General features: G+C 40.7%; 2 protein-coding genes across 5 annotated transcripts in view; one reads left to right on the top strand and one right to left on the bottom strand.

Moving 5' to 3' along the window:
- The window catches only part of ARSK (arylsulfatase family member K), a 50,406-nt gene extending 29,631 nt beyond the window's left edge, over positions 1-20,775 (bottom strand). Inside the window, exons 1-3 of the mRNA XM_036767441.1 lie at positions 20,355-20,775; positions 6,742-6,871; positions 2,833-2,992 (exon numbers count right to left, since the gene is read on the bottom strand). Coding sequence (XP_036623336.1) covers positions 2,833-2,992; positions 6,742-6,871; positions 20,355-20,525 — 461 coding nt within the window. The 5' untranslated portion in view covers positions 20,526-20,775. The remainder of the gene's footprint in view (positions 1-2,832; positions 2,993-6,741; positions 6,872-20,354) is intronic.
- Positions 20,670-22,897, top strand: part of TTC37 (tetratricopeptide repeat domain 37) — a 122,014-nt gene continuing 119,786 nt past the window's right edge. For 3 of the 4 annotated variants that reach the window (XM_036767420.1, XM_036767403.1, XM_036767430.1), the window contains exons 1-2: positions 20,670-20,888; positions 21,429-21,514. The gene's annotated coding sequence lies outside the window, so the exon portion shown is untranslated. The remainder of the gene's footprint in view (positions 20,889-21,428; positions 21,515-22,897) is intronic. The other variant, XM_036767412.1, reaches the window with a different exon arrangement.

Here is a 22,897-nt window from a genome sequence, read left to right as displayed (position 1 = left end):
CACATGGTCCAGTAATCAAAGGTCCTGTTCCCCAGCCTTTTGAAAAGGTATCAAGGTTATCTAGATGAAGGATTGAGGACATGACCCTGGAGCTAAAGGAGCAACAAAGGGCAGTCACAACAAGGAAGAAAAAACCTGGACTTTGTCTTTTCTTACTAATGTGAGTTATTTAGGTGATGTGGTATGCATCTAGCGGGAAGGAGTACCAAGCTACTTCTCAAAGAGAAAAACACTCAAGGTCTTGAGTAAATCAAGCAGTCTGCTTCCTGTGGACTTGCAGCCAACAGGAATCCTGGATGAATCCCTCCAAATGTAGCTTGTGTATTATTTTGGGAGAAAGGATCTATCTTCACTCATGCCTTTCTAAGGCAAATGACCTAGATCCCTCAAAACAAACAGAATGCTACAATTTCTGAGTTGGAAGGAATCTCTACGGCCATCTAGCTCAACATGTACACAACAGGAATTTCCACTATAACATACCTGACCAGTGACCATCCAGCCTCTGCTTAAAGACCTACAGGGAGGGGGAACCCACCACAAAATGAAGCAGCCAGCCCACGTGACTTCTGGACAGCTCGAATTGTTAGGAAGTTCTTCCTGACATCAAGCTTAAGTTCAGCTTTGTAATGTTGATCAGTTGTGCCAGAGAAGACATCTAAATCTTCCTTAGCATGCTGGGGAGAAGCTGTGTTGCTCTGGTGTGGGTGATGAGTGGGACAGGGAGGGGCCATTGAGGCACAAGGAGCAATTGGGTAGCCATGCTCAGATTCTTGACCTGGAGCTTTGTCTTTGTCTTTTACTTTGGTCCCCAACACTTCTGTCTTCTTTCTACCTTTCCTATGGGAAGTCCTGCCCAGCATTCTGTGTCCTGGGGGGTGGGGATGGGTGTGCATCTAGCAGAGGGTCCTTGTAGGGAGTTGGGAGCTGCTTGACTTTTTGCTCCTTGAAGAATAAGAAGCCCAGCCTGGAGGGAAATTGTGTCAGAGGTGACACCTAACCTCCACCTGCTTTTGAGTTTTCTGCCCGAGTTCCTGACCTGGTGATTATAAGGCAGAGGAGAATAGCATTTTGCCCTTTAAAAATTCTAAAGTTGACTCCTTTAATCCTTTAATTAGTAAACTGATTTTTACTGCATTTTATGGTCCACTAGTACCTCACTAAATATTAGTCCTTAAACCTGAATCACTGGACTGATCTAACACAGCTTTGGCCTAGAAGGTCACAATTCTCCAAATACCTGGAAAAAGCTCTCATGCTACCCGTGAGTCTTCTCTATCCTAAATTAAACATTCCTGGTTCCTTCAACCAATACTCCTATGATATTGACTCAAGGCCTTTCACTCTTCTGGCTGTCCTTTTTTGGATCTGCTCCAGGTTATTAATTTCTTTAAACCATTCTGGTAGTAGAATATTATCAACCAGAGTCCTCTACCATGGAGCCCATCCGGGCTGGCTTTTCCTTAGGCCCTGATCCTTTCAGGTTGGTTTCTCATGACTGGCTTATGGAATAAAGGCTCAAGCCTCACTGCCATGCTCAGATTCCCAGGTTTCTTAGGACAAGCTGCCTTGATTTACTGATCACTTAAAGGCATAAAAAGTTCTACCCACATGAAATCAGGGCTTTTCAAACTTGATGCCTGTCTCAAGGCCACCAGAAGTCACCATGCCAGACCACTTCTGTGCCTAGAGTGCTGGACCTGGAGTTGGAAAGACCCCAGTTCAAATCTACTCTCGGACACTCACTAGCTGTTTGACTGTGGCCAAATCACTTAATCTTTACTTGCCTCAGTTTTCTAATTGGTAAAACGGGGAGGAGATAGTTTCATTGTACTCTATCTCATCATACCTCATCTCTAGTATTGTGATCAGTGCCAGACACCAGGGTTATTGACTCAGGCTGGCCTCCTGGTACTTTGCAAACCTTAAAGTGTTATATAAATATTACCTATTATTAAATATTTACATCTACTACTTGAAAGAAACGAAAGACTTGTAGATCATTCAATAGTTATCAAAAAGGAGGTTTACTCATAGCATAGAAAAGACATTTCACAGAACACAGCACTTAGCTGCGTGATCTAGCATTTATATGGTACTTCGAGGTTTGCACAGCACTTTACAGATTATCTAATTCTGACCTTACCATGACTGTGGGCATCAGGCACTATACATCTATACACACTGTGTGTGCCATAGCTGACTTTGATAGACTTAGCTCTTCTCAGAAGGCAAGGACCTAAAACAATTCCAAAAGACTCATGATGGAAAATGCCATCCATATCCAGGAAAAGAAATATGGAGTCTGAATGCAGAGCAAAGCAGACTCTTTTCTTTTTTTGTTTCATTTTATGTTTTTCTTTCTCACAGTTACTCCCATTCGTTCTTCTTCTATTCTTTCTTTTACACAACATGACTAATGTGAAAATATGTTTAATAGGAATGTATAATGTAGAGCCTATATCGGATTGCATGCCGTCTTGGGGAGAGAGAAGGGGAGAAAATTTAAAACTTACGGAAGTGAATGTTGAAAACTAAAAATAAATAAATTAACTAAAAAAACCCCACTGTGTTGAGACGTACATGTCAAAAACAACCAACACATGGAACAGCCCTTAGAATCATTTGGATTTGTCTTTTAATGTTTATGGAAAACAAAATCATAAGTACATTAATCATATTAGTTTAAGAAGATATCATTGAAATCTAAGTTATATCAACAGAAAAATAATTTAAGAATATTTTTACCTTTGGTCTATTAAAAGTAGTCACAGTATGCATCTACGCACATTCACACATACTACATCAGGAGGCATATGATTCATTATTTACCTAATGGAGTGATGTCCTGAAGTATAGTCCAATTTTCCAAACTTCTGTGTGTGGTAGCCAGATTTTTGCAAAAGGTCCATCCATGTTGTGTAATTTTCATCCAGGCCCTTAAAATTATTCCAAGATTCAGTTAAATGAGTAAAAAGGCCACTCCACATTGCTGAAAAACATATAAAATAGGGATTATAATAAGAATTTAAAATAAACACAATACATATGTGTCTATACATGTGTATCTACACATGCGAATATGTAAGTATATGCATATATACATACATATGTATATATACACATACACACACACTTTGGCTCACTTAAAGGCTAGAGGAGTAATAAGTATAGGGATATTTATTTATTTTAGGCATAAAATTATAAGCTCCGTTATACACTTAACCTCCAGTTAAGATAATTACTCACATTTAGACAGAGGTTGGACTCTTTGCCTAACTTTACATTTCTGTCTGTTTCTAGTTAACCCCTGGCCTATTTGTGGTTAAGGCAAAATTCAGTTTGATGGAAATGTTTAGGTAATGAAATAACAGATGATACTAATAACATTGGTGATTAGACAGGCACCAGGAGAGAAAACCAGGTTCAAAGAGTCAACCTTTTCCTGAATCTTCTCTCAGCTTGGCTTTTTTGCTCTGAGATACCTGTAGAGCCAACGACTTATCTTGATATCTCCCATCTCTACCACAGCTCAGTACTGTCTTTGCTCCTCAGGAGTGTGCTGGAATGTTACACCTGCTCCAACTACCCTTCTGAGCTCCCTTGATGATTTTTAGAGGATCCTTGAGTCATGATCATTTCCTCAATCTATCCAAAAAAACAGAAGTCTTGTGTGAAGTTCAAAGGCCTTTTTGAACTTAGTCTAAGGCCTATGAATAAACTGATTCACTGGGCATCTTATAACTTTAAGTGGAGAGGGGTTGAGTAAGTCAATCACTGCAACATTAGATATATATTAGGGATTAAAAATATGTTGCTATCAGATCAATGGACATACTATATATTTCTATAATGATTAGTAGGAAATATTTTACAATTTCCTACTCTGATGCCTCAGAATTGAGTGGTCCTGAGCTCTGGAAGGTTATGCCAGTGGAGCACAAATTGTGGTCACACTAAAAAGTTTTCCAAAGCAGTCTTAGCAAGAGATTCTCTGCTCTGTAAGGACTAGTTCAGATCAGAATGAAGAGACTGACTACAAGTAGGGTGGTCATTTGGAAATGACCTCTTTAGCCATGGGAACTTGTGGAACAAAGGAAAATATGGCCTTCAGTATTATGTGGCTTTATGATTTTGGAGTGGCAGAAAACGGGCAGAGGATGCCAAAATTCAAAAAGTTTTCAGACTATGAAGCTAAGTTTAGTTGTAGTCTCTTAATATCTGTGTTCAGTAACTACTGAATAGACAAGTAAAGGAGTGGGTTTTACTGTGTGTCTAAGGACAAGAAGAAATAGTTCATAATGCACAGTTGGTAATGATAACTGTGAATGTTAATGGGATGAACTCACCCACAAAACGGAAGTGGAGAGCAGAGTGGATTAGAAACCAGAACCCAACAATATGTTATTTATAAGAAACACACTTGAAACAGAAAGACACACAAAGCTAAAATAAGGGCTTCGGCTGATGTTGAAAAGGCAGGGGGAGCAACCATGATCTCAGACAAAGCAAAAGCAAAAACAGACCCAATTAAAAGGAATAAGCAGGTAAACTACATCTTGCTAAAAGGAATTACAGACAATAAGTAATATCAACACTAAACATATAGGCACCAAATGGCATAGCATCCAGATTCTTAAAGGAAAAGTTAAATGAATTATAGGAGGTAATATACAGTAAGACTATGCAAGTGGAGGACTTCAACTTTCTCCTCTCAGAACTAGTAAGTCTAACCATCAAATAAACCAGAAAGAAGTCAAGAAGATTAACACAATCTAAGAAAAGTTTGATATGACAGATATCCAGGAAAAACTGAATGGAAATAGAAAGGAGGCTACCTTTTTCTCAGCTGTACATGACACCTTCACAAAAACTGACCATATATTAGGGCATTAACACCTCACAACCAAACAAAGAAAAGCAGAAATATTAAATGTACCCTTTTCAGGTCACAATGCAATAAAATCAGATTTAATAAAGGGCTGTGAAAGCATAGATTAAAAGTTAATTGGAAAGTAAATAATCTAATCCTAAAGAATGTATTGGTCAAAGAACAAGTCATAGAAACAATGAATGATTTCATTAAAGAGAATGGCAATAATGAGACAACATACCAAAATTTGTGGGATGTAGCCAAAGCAGTACTTATATCACTAAATGCATCCATCAATAAAAGAGAGAAAAGAGTAGATCAGTGAATTGGGCATGCAACTAAAAAAAAACTAGAAAAAGAATAAATTTAAAAGCCTCAGCTAAACACAGAAACAGACACCCTGAAAATCAAAGAAGAGATTAATAAAATTGAGAGGAAAAAACTAGAAGCTGGATTAAAAAAGAAAGTCAAATTACTAGTATCAAAAATGAAAAAGGTTAATGCATCACCAATTAAGTTGAAATTAAAGCAATTATTAGGAGCTGTTTAGCGCAATTACATGCCAATAAATCTGACCAGCTATGTGAAATAAATGAATATTAATGAAAATAAAATATAGAAGAGGTTTGTGCTATAGGTAACAATTCTGAGAACCAAGGGGGTGATTCTGAAAATATCTGGAAAAGAGTATATTAAAAGGCAGGAAAAAACTGGACCTTATTATAAGAGCAACAACAAAAAAGGACTGAGAGAATATTCATAATTACTGACCTATATGCATACTGTCTTATGTTTATAAAACTTGTTAATAAGATGCTGCATTGGCGCGTAGGTAATGCTAAGATCCTTTATGAATGATTTATGGGAGGCCTTGGCCAAGAGTTGCACAGGACAAGAAAATGTGGCTGGATTGCAATCTTTACTTTACTTTTCAAAGGAGAAGTCATATGGATGGATATGTTCATCAATCCGTTGAAATACTGAAGCAAAAGATCCTTGTTTCCTACTTCAATGAAGAATATAAAAATATATAACATTTGAGAGGCAGCATAGAATAATGTATAGAGAGCCTTTCTCGAGGTCGAGAATTCCTAGGCTCAAGTCCCATCCCTGGCACACACTGCCATAGTATGCGTTTCTGCCCAAAGCCACACGATACATCTATAAATTGCAGGGCAGCTAACACTCTGCAATAATACAGGGAATTTCCTTGCTGGGAGTTCTCTATGATGGAGAAATTACAAGTGTGGATAAAAAAATAAATTAAATCAAGTTCTGAACCCACAGACTCCATAATATAAATTTTAGGTTTTCTCTTTCATTGGAAGCACATTCAAATGAATGAATAAGTATCTTTAACTTGGGAACCTCTAAGAATAAGTGTCTTAATAATTTAGAGAGATACAAGCCAAACTACTAGGTGCTATACAAACTTAAAAACACAAAGAAGTTACAGAGAAGCCAAGAAAAACAGTTGTTTTGGAGAAAAGATAAAGGATTAAACTTTTCAGTTGTATCAATTCATGTTTTAATATTCTGTTCCTGAATTATATACACTTCCTAATGCCAGTGACATTTTGCCAGTTTAACTATTTCTCTAAACTAAGCCAAACTACTGAGATGACCATACTAATCTGAGAAATGAAAACTGCATGGCAATTAGTGAAGTCTGAATATGGAAACATTTGATATCATGATTAGCATATTAGCAGATCCTCAGATAAAGCCCTCTATATTTGGAAGGTTAATCATATTCTGTTCTCTGAAGTCTAACACTAAAGAAAAACTTAAACTAAGTTCCATATTGTATTATTTATTTCAATTAATATATATATATATATATATATATATAATAAAGACATCTGTACCTGCACGTGATGGGCAACAGACTGGAGAGTTTGTGTATGCATTGAGAAAAAGGGTACCATGTTTTTTGATGAAGTTTATAAAAGGAAGTGCTACTGTCTGATTTCCTGGATGAAATGTGAGCCTTCCATCCTATAATCAAAGAAATAGTAGTTAATCATATTATACAAGAAGTATATTTTCTAATAATAATAATAATGTTAACATTTACAGTTTGCAAGGGGCTTTAAAATTATCTTTACAGTACTCAAAACAACCCTGTAATGCAGAAATATGCTTTTCATTCTGCAGATAATGAAATTAGCATAGGGACATTAAGAAGTCAAATACTAAATGCATAAGCACTTCAATTAAATTCACATGAATCAAGTACGTTTATCAATAAACTAGGAAAACTGACTTTTCATGACACTACTCAACTCCTCTGCTAGCTCATTATCGACTGACTCACCATTCCTGCGACTCCCCATGATGCAGTGCTTGTGCTTGGACCCTAATTCTAACATCACATTTCCCCTTAGCCTCTGCCTGGGTGCCTGTGCCTGTGGCAGAATTCCAATTTCAGAACAAATCTAGTTCTCAAACATTCTTTCCCAGGAAGCCTCTCTAGCTAAAGGGCAGTGTGCCCCAAAATTATCTCTGATTCTTCCTTAGTAAGCAGCTATGCCCAATTATAGTTTGATTCCCAGGTGTTGATAACTGACCATATACTGAGTCTAACATATATCTTAGACATAGTTCAAACGTATACTCCCTTACATTAATCTTGACTAACAAGGCACTTGATGGAACCTATCCAGTATCTCCAGCTAGCCCTGAACTTTTGGTGACTGAGTGACGTTTCACAGGCAAAACCACACCTCCTCCTGGCCGTGCGCCCCGCACCCTGTGGGCTATTTCCCAGTGAACTCTGGGTAAGATACCTGTGCAGTAGATACAAAAAGTGCATGTTCCTGTAAGAACTGACCAACCCCTAATCACGCCCTGACCACTCCCTAATCCCACCCCAACACACCTAATTGACAGGTTTCATCCCTAAATCTTGTACTTAAACTTTCCCTGTAGCCCCGTCTGGTTGCAGGTTCCCTAAGAACTCTTGCCCGCTTTGTTTACTTAAAGCCTCCTTGACTTAAAGAATGCTTGGGTCTGTGAATTCATTCCAGGTGGCCTTGCCTTGGGAATTTTGGTTTAGGATTTCTGCATCCCTGGGTTCATTTCTCCCTCTACACCCAGACTAAAAGTCTCTTCCTGGCCACCATACCCTTATTAGAATAGAATATTAGAATTTAAACTTATTAGAATGTAAGCTACTTGAGGGCAAGGGCTATTTCACTTCCGCATTTGTATTTTCAGCTCTTAGCCCAATGTCTGGCACATAATAAAGGTTTACTTAGTGCCTCTTCATTCATTCATGGAAATCAAATATACCAAATATTCATCAACCAAGGCTCTGTACTAGGTCCTTTTCTCCCTGTGATCTCATCAGCTTCCATGGACTCAATGATCACCTCTATGAAGATGACTTCCAGATTGATATTCAGCTCTTGAGCTTTAGTCCTGTATCAACAACTGTCAACCGGACATCTCCAACTGGATGATCCCTAGGCTTATGAAACTTCATCTGTCCAAGAGAACTCTTTATCTGTCTTCTCATATCCTCCTCCTTTCCCATTTCCTTATTTCTGTCAAGAATCATCCCTGGCCCCCCCCCCCCCCGCCAAACACTCAGGTTTACATCCTCAGAATTTTCCTTGGTCCTTCCCTCTCAACTCACTTATTATATCTCGATAGCTGCTGAGCCTTGTAGAGTCTACGTCCATAACATCTCTCCACATCAACCCCATTCTTTCCAATCACAAGGTCACCACCCTGGTCCAGGCTTTCATGACATCTTGCCTGGATTACTCTAACAGTCCCCTAATTGGTCTCTGTCTCAAGTGCTTCCATTCTCTAATTAAGTTTCCACATAGCGGCCAAATCCCTTACTCTCAATCGATAAATGATCAAAGGATATGAATAGGCAGTTTTCAAAGCAAGAAATCCAAGCTATCTACGATCATATGGGGGAAAAAACCTCTCAATCACCAATGATTGGATAAATGCAAATCAAAGCAACTTTAAGGTTCTACCCCACACTTCTCAGACTGGCAAAGACGACAAAAGAGGAAAATAACAAACGCTGGAGAAATTGTGAGAAAAATAGATACAGAATTGTGAGTTGGTCCAGCCATCTTTGGAAAGCAATTTGAAACTATGGTAGGAAAACTATGAAACTGTGCATACTTGACCTACTACTAGAGAAATCAAAGAAAGGAAAAGGGGGAGGGTAGAGAAGAGGATAAACATTTATGTAACACCTACTAAGTGCTAGGCATTGTACTAAGCACTTCACAAACATTATCTCATTTGATCTTCACAACAATCCTGCAAGGCAGGTGCTATTATCTCCATTTCACAACCGAGGAAACTGAGGCAATCAGAAGTTAAGTAGCTGAGGCCAGATTTGAACTTAGGTCCTCCTGACTCCAGGCCCAGGTTCCATCTAAGGCATCACCAAGCTGCTTACAAAAAATGATTTATATGTACAAAAATATTTATAGCAATTCTTTTGTGGTAGTCAAAAGTTGAAAACTAAGGGAGTGTCCTTTTACTGGGGAAAGGGTAAACAATTTGTGGTATGTGAATGTAAGGAATATTAGTGTGCCAAAAAAAGATGAAATAGACAATTTCAGAGGGCAGACCTTTATGAACCGACGCAGAGAGAAGTAAGCAGAACTAGGGGAACAATTTATCCAGTAATAACACTATAGAGTAAAACAACTTTGAGAGGCTTCAGAATTGTGATCAACACCATGATAAATAAACCAGAGAAAGAGACATGCATTTTTGGACATGGCTAACGTGGACATTTTTGCTGGACTATGCAGATACATATTGAAGGATTTTTTTTTTTTGGGCTTTGGGAAGAGTGTAGTATATGATGAAAATGCAGACAACTATGTACAATCAAGTTATATATGGCTATATGTAGGATAAATGGGAAATAATTAAGAGAGAAGACACCAGAATTAAGAGGGATTGGGAAAAGCTTCTAGTAGAAGATGGGATTTTAGCTGGGACATGAAGGAAATCAGCAAAGACAGGAAGCAGAGAAGAGGGGGCAGAGTATTCAAGGCATAGGAACAGCCACAGAAAATGCCAGGAGTCAGGAGATGAAGTATCTTTTGTATGAAAAAGCAAGTGGCACTAGATCTAAGAATACATGGCAGGTGTATGGCATAAGGTATACTAGAAAGGTGGGAGGGGGAGAGTAGGTTAGGAAGAGCTTAGGTTAGGTTAGGTTAGGTTAGGTTAGGAAGAATCTCAAAAAGAGGATTTATATTTGATCTATGTCATGCCTTCCCTCCACCCCCATTCAATAAACTCTAGTGTCTCCCTACTGTCTCCAGGATCAAACATAAATCCTCTTTTTGTCTTAAATTATGTTTAGAACCCCCTGTTCAATATAGCACTATTTAATACGATATTGTTTCACTTTTATCTTTGTACCCCTAGCACCTCAAACAATGGCTTGAATACAGCAGACATTTAATAAATTCTTGTGTATTGATCGGTAGCAGAAAAGTGTGTAATATATTTGATCCATCAAAATTGGTTTAAAATGAAATTTAGATTAGGAAAGAGAAAGTTTCAGGTAACTGGAAAAGTAAACTCCGCAAAATACCTTACTTGCCAAAATTAGGTTCTGAAATAATGATAGTACAAATAATAATAACTAGCATTTCATAATGCTTTTAAGGTCTGTAAGGTGCTTAATCTGGTCTCATTTGATCCTTATGACAACCCTGTGACCTAGGAGTTTTTATTTTCACCATTTCACAGATGAGGGAACTGAAGCTGAAAGAAGCAAAGCAACTGGCCCAGGGTCTCACAGCTCAAAGTGTGAGACAGAATTTGAACTTAGGTCCTCCCATATCTAAGCCCAGTACCTATCCACTCTATCACCTAGCTGCCTCTAACAAAAAGATCTTCAGAACAGTCAATGAATAGTTAATGAAAATACTGAGTGCCTATTACACATAAGGTATGGGCCTACGTGCTGTGGAAGATACAATAAAATATGAAACATGGCTTCTACTCTTAAGAAACTTACAGTCTAGTTAGGGAACTATGAGAGACAGACAGACAGACATTACAATACAGCGGCTATGACATGGTGGCGAGAACACTGGATTTGGGGTTAGAAGACACGAGTGTGAATCTTGGCTGTGCTACTTACTACACCTGCGTGAACCTGGGCAACTGAATTAACTTCTCTGGGCCTCAGTTCTTTCATCTGCAAAATGAGGTTGGGCTGGTTGAACTAGATGGCCTCTTCAATTCTTTCCAGTTCTTGATTCATGATTACACTTTCTAAGGTCCATTCTAGCACAACTCCCATGACCTGTGAAGTAAGATGAGAGGAGGCCTGAGGAGGGGAAGACTGCCTGAATTAGGAAGATCAGAGTTCAAATTGTAAATTATTTAATTCCCATAAATTACTTAATCTCTCAGTGCCCCAGGCAACTTTCTAAGAAAAAAAAATGGGGATTAGTTGCTGATTGGCACTACTGATAATTTCCTGGAAATTCCTTGTATACTTGAAATCACAGATCCAGACCAAAAAATAAATATCAATAAGTAAATATGAGAGGCAACCATGGATCAGTTTTCCATTTGATTCATAGAATTCGTTCTCATTGCTTCATAGTCACACTTGATAAATGCCAAATGAGTAGCATAAATTATAAAAATGTGTGCTGTTTGTCCTTCATTCTCTAAGGGGACCATGACATCAGGGAGGTGTGCCATGATATGCATATGAATTGGATTTAAGTGAGGGAGGGCTGTGCAAAGTCACCAGCTTCACCTACTCTTCCAAAGCCTTCTGGGTCCAGTGGTGGGGTATTTAGAGGGAGGTATGTCCCTTCAAGCTATGTTGGAAAAGTTAAACACCTCCAAAGTTAATAACCTCCAACTGTCTTATTGAACAGTGGATATTAACAAATGATAGCTGGGGTAGACGGTTTGCACTCTAACTGTAACAAGAGAAAAATCAGATGCTTCCTCTCTCGTATTTAAAACCAAAAGAAGTGTTTTATTACATTTGAGTTTGAGTGCAAAAGAATTAAGACTGAGGAAATGGTAGCTGCAGTAGTTGAAGTTTCACCTTTGGAAATCTTGATATCAGGTTAATCTTTACCAATTCTAAATAGAAATAGAAAATGGAACGGCTAGGCTAGGGGAAAAGGCCATTCCAGAAGTGGAATGGAAAGAAAAAGAATTCTCAATAGTATAGCAGGCTGGCATGCTATTGGAAGCTATAGGCTAAATTAAGACTGCTGCCAGATGGGATGTTCAGTGGAGAGAAGAGATAATTCAGACAAGAATCAACACACACTTAATTCTAAAGCATATGTATTGATTGTAAAGCTTATGTACATGCCCATTTAGTTTCTAATTTTATAATTTATAACTAAAAATCTGTCTAAGCAATAGCTTTTTTAAAAGTGGGTAATTCCAATCAAGGTTCAATCAACATACATTTATTAAGCATTAACTTTGTGCCTGGCACCAAACTAGGCTTTGGGGATACACTTTAAAAAGAGAGACAGTCCTTGACATTCATAAACTTACATTTTTCTCTGGTGTGTATGTGAAGGAGTACATGTTTCCAGATAAATAAGTAGAGGATGTATACAAGGAAAAGGGAGAGATGAACAATGGGGAGTGGGAGAGAGGAAAGGTCCTTGAAGACAGTAGCACTTAAGTTACTAGAAGCAGAAGTGAAGAGAAAATGAGGGCAGGAAGTCTGTGCAAAGCCTAAATGGCATGTTATGTATGGGGAAACAGCAAGTGGGTGACCAGTTTGGTTATAGTGTGTTGTGTGAGTAATGAATCTGGAGGGGTAGAATGCAGTCATACTGTGAAGAGCTTTAGATGTCAAAAAAAAAGAATTTGTATTTTGTCTTGAAGATGAGGAGGCAATGAAGCTTCTGCCAAGGTCAAACCTTTACTTTAGGAATAAACATCGGGAGGTAGAGTCAAGATAGCAGAGTGAGAGGAAGCATTAAATTTGTCTCACTTTTCGACAAAAATCTAGAGAATACAGCAGACTGAATTCTGGTTGGAAAAGCCAAATAGAAGTCACAGTAAGTCATTTATCTAGTCCTAGGTGGCTTAGGGAGATTGACAGAGAGGTTTATAGACATTGGGGAGGGTATCTGGTTTGGAGCATACACAGCTGGAGCATTTCAGCACCCAGGGCAGGAGAGAAGACTGATTCTGGGCACCAGGACAGGAAATTTCCTGAGATCTCTTTCTGTCCCTGAGCTTCTTCATTTTCTTCCATTTTTTTCCCCAGAATTTTGACTCTGTTTTATTATTTCTTGATGTCTAATGGAGTCATTAGCTTCCACTTGGCCATTTCTAATTTTCAAGGAGTTATTTTCTTCAGTAAAGTTATGTACCTTTTTAACCCACATTATTTTTTCATATATTTACAATGATTCTCTTTTCATATCTTTTCCCCCAGCTCTAACCTCTTTTCCCATTCTCTCCCTTCTATTCTCATTTAGTTTTTAAAATAAATTTTTTGCTACTTCTTTAACTCTTGCTTTAACTCTTTTAGGAATTCGGTTGGGGGCAGAGCCAAGATGGCAGCTGGAAAGCTGGGACTTGCTTGAGCTCCCCACCAGGTCCCTCCAAAAACCTATAAAAAATGGCTCTGGACAAATTCTAGAACTGCAGAACCCAGAAAATAGCAGAGGGAAGCAGCGGTCCAGCCCAGGGCAGCCTGGATGGTCACTGGGTGAGGTCAATAGTGCATGCAGCTGGGAGAGGAGCAGAGCAGAGCCCAGTGTGGATGGCAGCACAACCAACCAGACCAGGAGTCCAGGTGGAACAGCGCCCTGAATCAGTGAGCTGTGGCAGTTACCAGACTGCTCAACCCACAAACACCAAAGACAACAGAGAAGGTTAGTGGGAAAAGCTGCAGGGGTCAGAGTGAAAGGAGTTTGGGGTTCAGCCACTTCGCCTGGGGCAGGCGGGGGGTGGGGTGGGGTGGTGCAGCTACAGAACTTCAGCTGCAGCTGCTTCTGGCCCCAGGCCCACCTGGCTGGAGGAATTAAGTGGCAGATCTGAGCTGGAGTGCAGAGCCTGCTTAAGAGCTGAGTCAGGTCCAGGTTGGTAGTTCTTGGGGGAGGAGGAGGGCTGGTGTGGCAGAGCTGGCTGTACAGAAATAGCTCTGAAAACAACGGCGCATCCCCTCAAGCTTGGAACAAAGTACTCTTTACTCTACAAGCAGTCATACCCTTACAAAAAACTCAAGGGTCAAGTAAGTTGGCTGGGAACATGGCCAGGCAGCGAAAACACTCTCAGATTCAGACTCAGACTTTGGATTCTTTCTTTGGTGACAAAGAAGACCAAAACATACAGCCAGAAGAAGTCAACAAAGTCAAAGAGCGTACATCAAAAGCCTCCAGGAAAAACATGAACTGGTCTCAGGCCATGGAAGAGTTCAAAAAGGATTTGGAAAAGCAAGTTAGAGAAGTAGAAGAAAAATTGGGAAGAGAAATGAGAGTGATGCAGGAAAACCATGGAAAATAAGTCAATGACTTGCTAAAGGAGACCCCAAAAACACTGAAGAAAGCAACACCTTAAAAAATAGACTAACTCAAATGGCAAAAGAACTCCAAAAAGCCAATGAGGAGAAGAATGCCTTGAAAAGCAGAATTAGCCAAATGCAAAAGGAGCTCCAAAAGACCACTGAAGAAAATACTACCTTCAAAATTAGATTGGAGCAAGTGGAAGCTAGCGACTTTATGAGAAATCAAGATATTATAAAACAGAACCAAAGGAATGAAAAAGTGGAAGACAATGTGAAATATCTCGTTGGAAAAAGCACTGACCTGGAAAATAGATCCAGGAGAGATAATTTAAAAATTATTGGACTACCTGAAAGCCATGATCAAAAAAAGAGCCTAGATATCATCTTTCAAGAAATTGTCAAGGAGAACTGCCCTGACATTCTAGAGCCAGAGGGTAAAATAGAAATTGAAAGAATCCACAGATGGCCTTCTCAAAAAGATCCCTGAAAGGAATTCTGTTGATCTTGTGTCCAAACTGCATTTTTCTTTAAAGCTTTGCTTATATATCTTCGGGCGTCATTCTCTTCTTTGGTGCTTGTGTTTTCAGCTTTTGTGTCACCATAGTAGCTCTTCATCATCAGATTCTTTTTTTCTTTGCTTCTTCCTTTGCTGTGAATTCACCTTTATCATTTTTGATACCAGTAATTAGGTTTTACTCTTTTTTTTTTAACATTTATATAACATTTTTTAAAAATTTAATTTATTTATTTAACATATTTAGTTTTCAGAATTGGTTTTCACAAGAGTTTGAATTACAAATTTTCTCCCCATTTCTACCCTTCCCCCCCACTCCAAGATGGCGTATATTCTTGTTGCCCTGTTCCCCAGTCGGTCCTCCCTTCTGTCACCCCACTCCCCTCCCATCCCCTTTTCCCTTCCTTTCTTGTAGGGCAAGATAAATTTCTACGCCCCATTGCCTGTGTATCTTATTTTCTAGTTGCATGCAAAAACTTTTTGTTGTTGTTTTTGAACATCTGTTTTTAAAACTTTGAGTTCCAAATTCTCTCCCCTCCTCCCTTCCCACCCACCCTCCCTAAGAAGTCAAGCAATTCAACACAGGCCACATGTGTATCATTATGTATAACCCTTCCACAATACTCATGTTGTGAAAGACTCACTATATTTTGCTCCTTCCCAACCCATCCCCCTTTACTGAATTTTCTCCCTTGACCCTGTCCCCTTTCAAAAGTGTTTGTTTTTGATTACCTCCACCCCCATCTGCCCTCCCCTCCATCATCCCCCCCTTTTTTATCTTCTTCCCTCTTCTTTCCTGTGGGGTAAGATACCCAATTGAGTATGTATGGTATTCCCTCCTCAGGCCAAATCTGATGAGAGCAAGATTCACTCATTCCCCCCTCACCTGCCCTCTCCCCTCCTCTCCCAGAACTGCTTCTCTTGCCACCTTTTATGCGATAATCCACCCCCATTTATCTCCCCTTTCTCTTCTCTCAAAAGTCTCTCTCATCCCTTAATTGATTTTATTCTTTTAGATATCTTCCGTTCATCTCAACTCACCCTGTGCCATCTCTCTCTCTCTCTCCCAATACATATATATACATACACATCCTAATAATATGTATATACATATAAATATCACCCCAGACATACATATATATGCATATATATATATATATATATTACATATATATATATATAATGAATATATACATATAAATATATATATTATGTATCCGTATTCCCTTCAGGTACCTATACTGAGGTCTCATGAATCAGACACGTCATCTTTCCATGTAGGAATGTAACCAAACAGTTCAACTTTAGTAAGTCCCTTGCAATTTTCTTTTTCTTGATACCTTTTTCATGCTTCTCTTGATTCTTGCGTTTGAAAGTCAAATTTTCTATTCAGCTCTGGTCTTTTCACTGAGAAAGCTTGAAAGTTCTCTATTTTATTGAAAGTCCATATTTTGCCTTGGAGCATGATACTCAGTTTTGCTGGGTAGGTGATTCTTGGTTTTAACCCTAGCTCCATTGACCTCCGGAATATCATATTCCAAGCCTTTCGATCTCTTAATGTAGAAGCTGCCAGATCTTGGCTTATTCTGATTGTGTTTCCACAATACTCAAATTGTTTCTTTCTGGCTGCTTGCAGTATTTTCTCCTTCATCTGGGAGCTCTGGAATTTGGCGACAATATTCCTAGGAGATTTCTTTTTGGGATCTATTTGAGGAGGCGATCGATGGATTCTTTCAATTTCTATTTTGCCCTCTGGCTCTAGAATGTCAGGGCAGTTCTCCTTGATAATTTCTTGAAAGATGATATCTAGGCTTTCTTTTTGATCATGGCTTTCAGGTAGTCCAATAATTTTTAAATTATCTCTCCTGGATCTATTTTCCAGGTCAGTGCTTTTTCCAATGAGATATTTCACACTGTCTTCCATTTTTTCATTCCTTTGGTTCTGTTTTATAATATCTTGATTTCTCATAAAGTCACTAGCTTGCACTTGCTCCAATCTCATTTTTAAGGTAGTATTTTCTTCAGTGTTCCATTGGACCTCCTTTTCCATTTGGCTAATTCTGCCTTTCAGGGCATTCTTCTCCTCATTGGCTTTTTGGAGCTCTTTTGCCATTTGAGTTAGTCTATTTTTTAAGGCGTTGTTTTCTTCAGTGTATTTTTCATTATTTTTTGGGGTCTCCTTTAGCAAGTCATTGACTTGTTTTTCATGGTTTTCTTGCATCCTTCTCATTTCTCTTCCCAATTTTTCCTCTACTTCTCTAACTTGCTTTTTTCCAAATCCTTTTTGAGCTCTTCCATGGCCTGGGACCAGTTCATGTTTTTCTTGGAGGCTTCTGTTGTAGGCTCTTTGACTTTGTTAACTTCTTCTGGCTGTATGTTTTGGTCTTCTTTGTCACCAAAGAAAGAATCCAAAGTCTGCGACTGAATCTGGGTGTGTTTTCGCTGCCTGGCCATATTCCCAACCAACTAACTTGACCCCTGAGTTTTTCAGTGGGGTATGACTGCTTGTAGACTAAAGAGTTCTATGTTCCACGTTTGGGGGGAGGTGCCTGCTCTGCCACACTAGCACTGCTCCTTCCCCAAGAACCCGGACTGGGCTTAAATCTTCAGCAGGCTGTGCACTCCTGCTCTGATCGCCACTTAATTCCTCCCACCAGGTGGGCCTGGGGCCAGAAGCAACAGCAGCTGTAGCTGCCCCACCTCCGCTGCCCCTGGGGCTGGTAGCTGAACCGCAAACTCCTTCCACTCCCGCAGCTTTTCCCACTAACCTTCTCTGTTGTCTTTGGTGTTTGTGGGTTGAGAAGTCTGGTAACTGCTGCAGCTCACTGATTCAGGGCGCTAGCGGCTCCTGGTCTGGTTGGTCCGCACAGCTCATGCTGGGCTGTGCTCCGCTCCGCTCCCAGCTCCCAGCTCTGTGTGGGATAGGCCTCACCCAGAGACCATCCAGGCTGTCCTGGGCTGGAGCCCTGCTTCCCTCTGCTGTTTTGTGAGTTCTGCAGTTCTAGAATTGGTTCAGAACCATTTTTTATAGGTTTTTGGAGGGACTCGGCAGGGGAGCTCACGCTAGTGCCTACTTTCCTGCTGCCATCTTGGCTCCACCCCCAGGTTTTATTCTTTTTAAGAAAATCAAGTTAGCTGATGGTTTATCTATTTTATCATTTGTTTTTAGAAAAAAAAGAGCTCTTAGTTTTATTTATTAGTTTAGTGGTATTTTTACTTTCAATTTTGTTCATATCTCCTTTGATTTACAGGACTCCTATTTTGGTGTTTAATTGGAATTTTTAATTTATGTTTTTCTAGTTTTTTAAGTTACATGCCCAGTTCAACACAATGACCAACCACAACCCCTAAGGACTTGTGATGAAGTATGCTATCAATTCCAGAAAGAAAGCTGGTGTAGACTGAAGCATATTTTTAGAGCAAAGGTTGAAGCATATTTTCTTCTCTTTCTTTTTTTGAACATGGTTGATGTGGGAATTTTTTTTTTTGCATGAGTATACATATTTATAACGGATTTTTTTTCTTGTCTTTTGAATTGGTGAGGAAGAAAGAACAGGGAGGGAGAGAATTCCATATTGAAAATAAAATAAAAAATGAATTTTGACTTGGCAATTGTGTGAAAGATAGATTGGAGAGACATGACAGAAGGAGGCAGGGTTATAAATTAGGTTACTGCATGATGAAGGCCTGAACTAGTGGTACAAAGAAGGCAATAGAAGCAATGGCTATTGAGAGTCATTAATTATATACAGTGTGATGGAGAGAGAACAAAGAGCTGAAGATGATTCATCAGTTTTGAACATGGGTGACTAGAAGAATGATGGTGCCCTTGACACAAAAAGGGAAGCTAGGAGGAGGTATGGGTTTAGGGGGAAAGATAAAGATGATTTCATGGCAGAATTTTTTTGGCTGAGAGATTGGGAAAGGCTTAAAAGAGTTACACGTAATACCTTTTTAGAGCTAACATGCTTGTTTTAAGTCTTGCAGTTATTTAAAAAAAGATCTTTGGAGTAATGGTTAAGTATTTATGTACTCAGATACAATCCCTCAAACAAAAAAAAAAACTACCGTTGTTACTCATTTATTTGACCCATCTTTTGACAATATCACTATCCTGGTGCAAACCCTCATCAGTTCCTACCTTGACTACTGTAATAGCCTTGTGGTTGTCCTCCTTGCTTCATCTCCCCATTCTATCCCATCTTCCACTCAATCAAAGCAGTCTTCCTAAAGAACAGGTCTGACCCTGTCACTCCCCCAGTCAATAAAGTCCAATGGTTCCCCATTACCTCTAGGATCAAAACTAAAATCAGTGGTTTGTTTTTTAAAGTCCTTCATTATCTGGCCCTTCATACCTTTCCAGTCTTTTTCCATTTACGTCCCTCCACGTACTCTCCAACCTAGTGATACTCTCTTCTTTGATCTTTCTTCAACGAGACCTTCGTCTTCAGACACTGGGTATTTTCATCGACTGTCTGCAAGCCTGGAATTCTCTGGGTTCTCACTCTAACTCCGGCCCTCCCTGGGTTCTTTCACGTCCCAGGTAAAAGCTCATCTTCTGCAAGAAACCGTTCTGGATCTTCCTTAATCCTAGTGCATTCCCTGTGATTACCTCCACTTTATCCTGTATATCTTTGTACCCAACTGTTCACACGTTGTCTCCTTCATTAGAGTACGAGCTCGACAGCAGTGACTAGTTTTTGCCTTCTTTGTATCCCCAGACTTAGCACAGTGCCTGGCAAATAGTATATGCTTAATAAATGCTTGTTGACTTCATTTGCGTTAAAGGATTATAGATTTAGAAGTGGAATACCCCTTAGCCCCCATTTTACAGATGAGGGCTATAGAGGCAAAGCATCTTGTCCAAACAAGGCCACGTGGAAAGTGTCAGAACCATGAGTCAAACACAGGTCGATTTAATCCACCATAAGCCCTTCCAATTAAAAATGGGCCGAGAGCGATCTAACTAGAGGACAGGAAGGTCCTACGGGCATGGTTGTTAGGGGGGAGAGGGGGTATAGGAGACTTTCATTTATCATTATCCTGCTTATCATTTTTCAAACAGACCACCAGCATTAGAAGTTAAAGTGAATGGGAAATTCACTTTTCAGTTCCATTCGTTTGCAAAGTTAATACCCCTGAATGAGTGAGGGAGCAAAATGTCACGAGACCCTGACAGCATCCCCCAAAGAGCGGATGCAGTTTAAAAGGGTCCGACACTTCCCTTCCACGCTGTGCACACTTCCTAGTTTGCAGCAAAGTGAGATCACGAGTGGGGGTGAGGGTTAAGGGAGGCTCTCGGGGTTTCCGATCGGTGCGGTAGGGGCAGCTACACAGGGTCCCTGGTGCACTAAGTGCCTCCCTGGCCCGCCCGCACGCAGGCGGCGCCCTTCCGCCAGCAGCTGTGCAGGGGAGGGAGGAGGGGCGCCCTCTCTCCCCGACCTCGTACTTACGAAAGAATCGCTCACCACCAGCACCACATTCGGTACCGAGGGATCCCGGGCTGTTTGGGGAGGGGGCCTCCCTGGGCCGGCTTTTTCCTCTAGGCTACCTGCCCATGGGGCCGGAGCCGGACCCGCAGAAGTGGCCACCATCAGGACCACACCTACTGACCACCATTGCATCGCCCCACCGGGCCGTAGGGTTCACCCTCCCTTTCTCAGTCCCAGGACACAGCGGGAAGCGCTCCTGCCGGCGCACCGCTTAGGCTTGTTTTCGAGGAACAGGTCCGCTACTTCAAGCACACTTCCTCTGAATGCGCTGCTTCAAGATGCGCAGAGGAGGAGGGGCAGAACTACACCTCCCAGCAGGCCGAAGGGACGCACAGGCGCTCGACGTAACTTGGCCGGGAGCTTGTTCCGTCCTCCCCTCCCCCCCCATCCCTCGGCCCCTAGTTGCTCTTTCTGCGGCTGGGCGAGGTCACGTGGTCCTGTCCTGAGGAAATACGCATGCGCCCTGACCCGTGGGCAGAAGGCGGCTCGAGTAAGGTACATGTAGAAAAAAATGAATCGAGGTCTTGGGGGGGGGTGGTTGGGTTAGGGACTTCTAAGGGGGCTGCCCGTCTGCGGTAGAAGGGGACCAAAGAGAGGGCCCGGGGTCTCCCCTCTTCTGACCCCAGGAGAGGCGCGAGCCGGCTGTGGGAGGACTCGCTGAGGTGGCCGTGGGCAGCCTGCCAGCCGCGGTGAATGGGGCAGGGCTTGGAGGGGCCTCCCCCCCGCCCCAGTCTTCAGCCCCTGCGGGGCCCTCTGACCACTGGGCTTCCCCTCCTGCCCCCGGGGCCGCTCCCACCTCCCGGGGCTGGGTGATGGGGGGCTTCAGGGCACAACCTCATCTTCCCAGGTGTAAGGGTGGCACGGGAGAAACCGTCTCCTCCTCCTTCGTGGGAAGAAGGGTTTGATTATGTGGCGTCCCCCCGCCTCACAGGGTTGTTGTGGGGAGAGCAAAACGCGGTACCCACAAACGTGAGCTATTATGTGACGTTTCCTTATCTGACGTTGGTTCAGAAAGTCATTCTCTTGTTGATACAGCTTCTCTCCTTCTTGAACTTTCTTCCTTGGAAGGATGCAGAAGGAAGCAGAGCCCTGACATTTCTGACTCCTTATTTTAATCTCAGGTATGTAGCTTGTAAATTGTGCCAGTTACCAATAGTTCTAAAATGTTCAGTAATGGGGATAGTTCACATTTAGGTTTAATTAACAATTTCATTACGGAATGGTAGAGTATTTTTTTTTGGGGGGGTGGGTAGGGCAGCTTGGTGATTTGGATGTAGTATTGGACTGGAAATCATGAAGATCTGGTTCAAATCTTGTCCCAGACACTTGGTAGCTGTGTGATTCTGGGCAAGTCACTTAACTTCAGTAGGCTTGAGATTCCTTATCTGGAAAGTGAGGCCTTGTGACTTGACTTGTAGGAGTCCTCACCCTAAATCTGTGATCCGTTTCATTGATGTAGAAGTTCCTGGGTGAGAAAACTCCCTCTAGCAATGTACTGCAAAGTAATGAGACTTTCCCACGTTGGCAAAGTCAGTATGTGTCAGAGGTGGGTGGTGAATCCAGCTCTTACTGATTCTGAGTCAGCTCTTTATCCATTACACTCTGTGAGTTGCTGTTAACCCCATTTTACAGATGAGTAAATGATTCTCAGAGAAATTACTTTGTCCAAGGTCACAAAAGACAAAAAAAAAGATTCTTTTGAACAGCTGTTTTAAAACCTAATGTTCCCAAATATCAGGGAGGCATGGTACAGCAGGAATAGCATTGACTCTGAATGTTCAAATCCTGCTTCTGATACTACCTGCACCATCTGATATTACCAAGTATCACCTAATACTTCTGATATTACTTAGTATTACCTAGTAGCTCCAATACTACCTGAATCAGAAGACCTGGGTTGTCTAAATCTGTAAAAATAATGTGAAGGATACTAATGCCTAGAATGACCTGATGCTGAAAAGGAAATCTAAGAATGTATAAGATTGCCTAAGGATTTTGGTACTATGATGAGAAGATAGAGCAGCACTACTTAATTCTAATTTTGCTACTCTTTTCTCTACTAAGACTAAGGTTCTTTGATTGAAAAAGACAAAAATGACTAACAGGCAGGAAAAGATAATTAAGGAGATTGTAAGAGAGTACCTAGCTGCCCCTGAGTCCCAAGTTACCAGACCCAGATGAACTGCATGCTTATGTACTGAAAAAAAATTGTCAGATATGATTTTTGAGCTGGTGTTAGTGATTTTTGAGATGTGGAGAACAAGGGAGGTATTGCAGGACTCAAGAAGGGAAATCATCAATTTTCAAGAAAGATGAGAATAAAGTCTACAAAATAGTTGTTGTTGAGCCAGACTCTTAATTTCTGGCAGAACTTTGAATTGACTTATTTAGATGATGGTTAGTGAATCTATCGAAAAGGAAACAGTATTCACCAAGAGTGAACATGGCTTCAAGAACAGATTGGGTAGGACATGATCCCTGTATATAATATCTTTGCTTAATTG

This window comes from Trichosurus vulpecula, chromosome 1, assembly GCF_011100635.1.
Source record: "Trichosurus vulpecula isolate mTriVul1 chromosome 1, mTriVul1.pri, whole genome shotgun sequence".
Classification (NCBI taxonomy): domain Eukaryota; kingdom Metazoa; phylum Chordata; class Mammalia; order Diprotodontia; family Phalangeridae; genus Trichosurus; species Trichosurus vulpecula.
The sequence above is the reverse complement of the archived record's forward strand: the minus strand, read 5'-3'. Positions and strand labels throughout refer to the sequence as shown.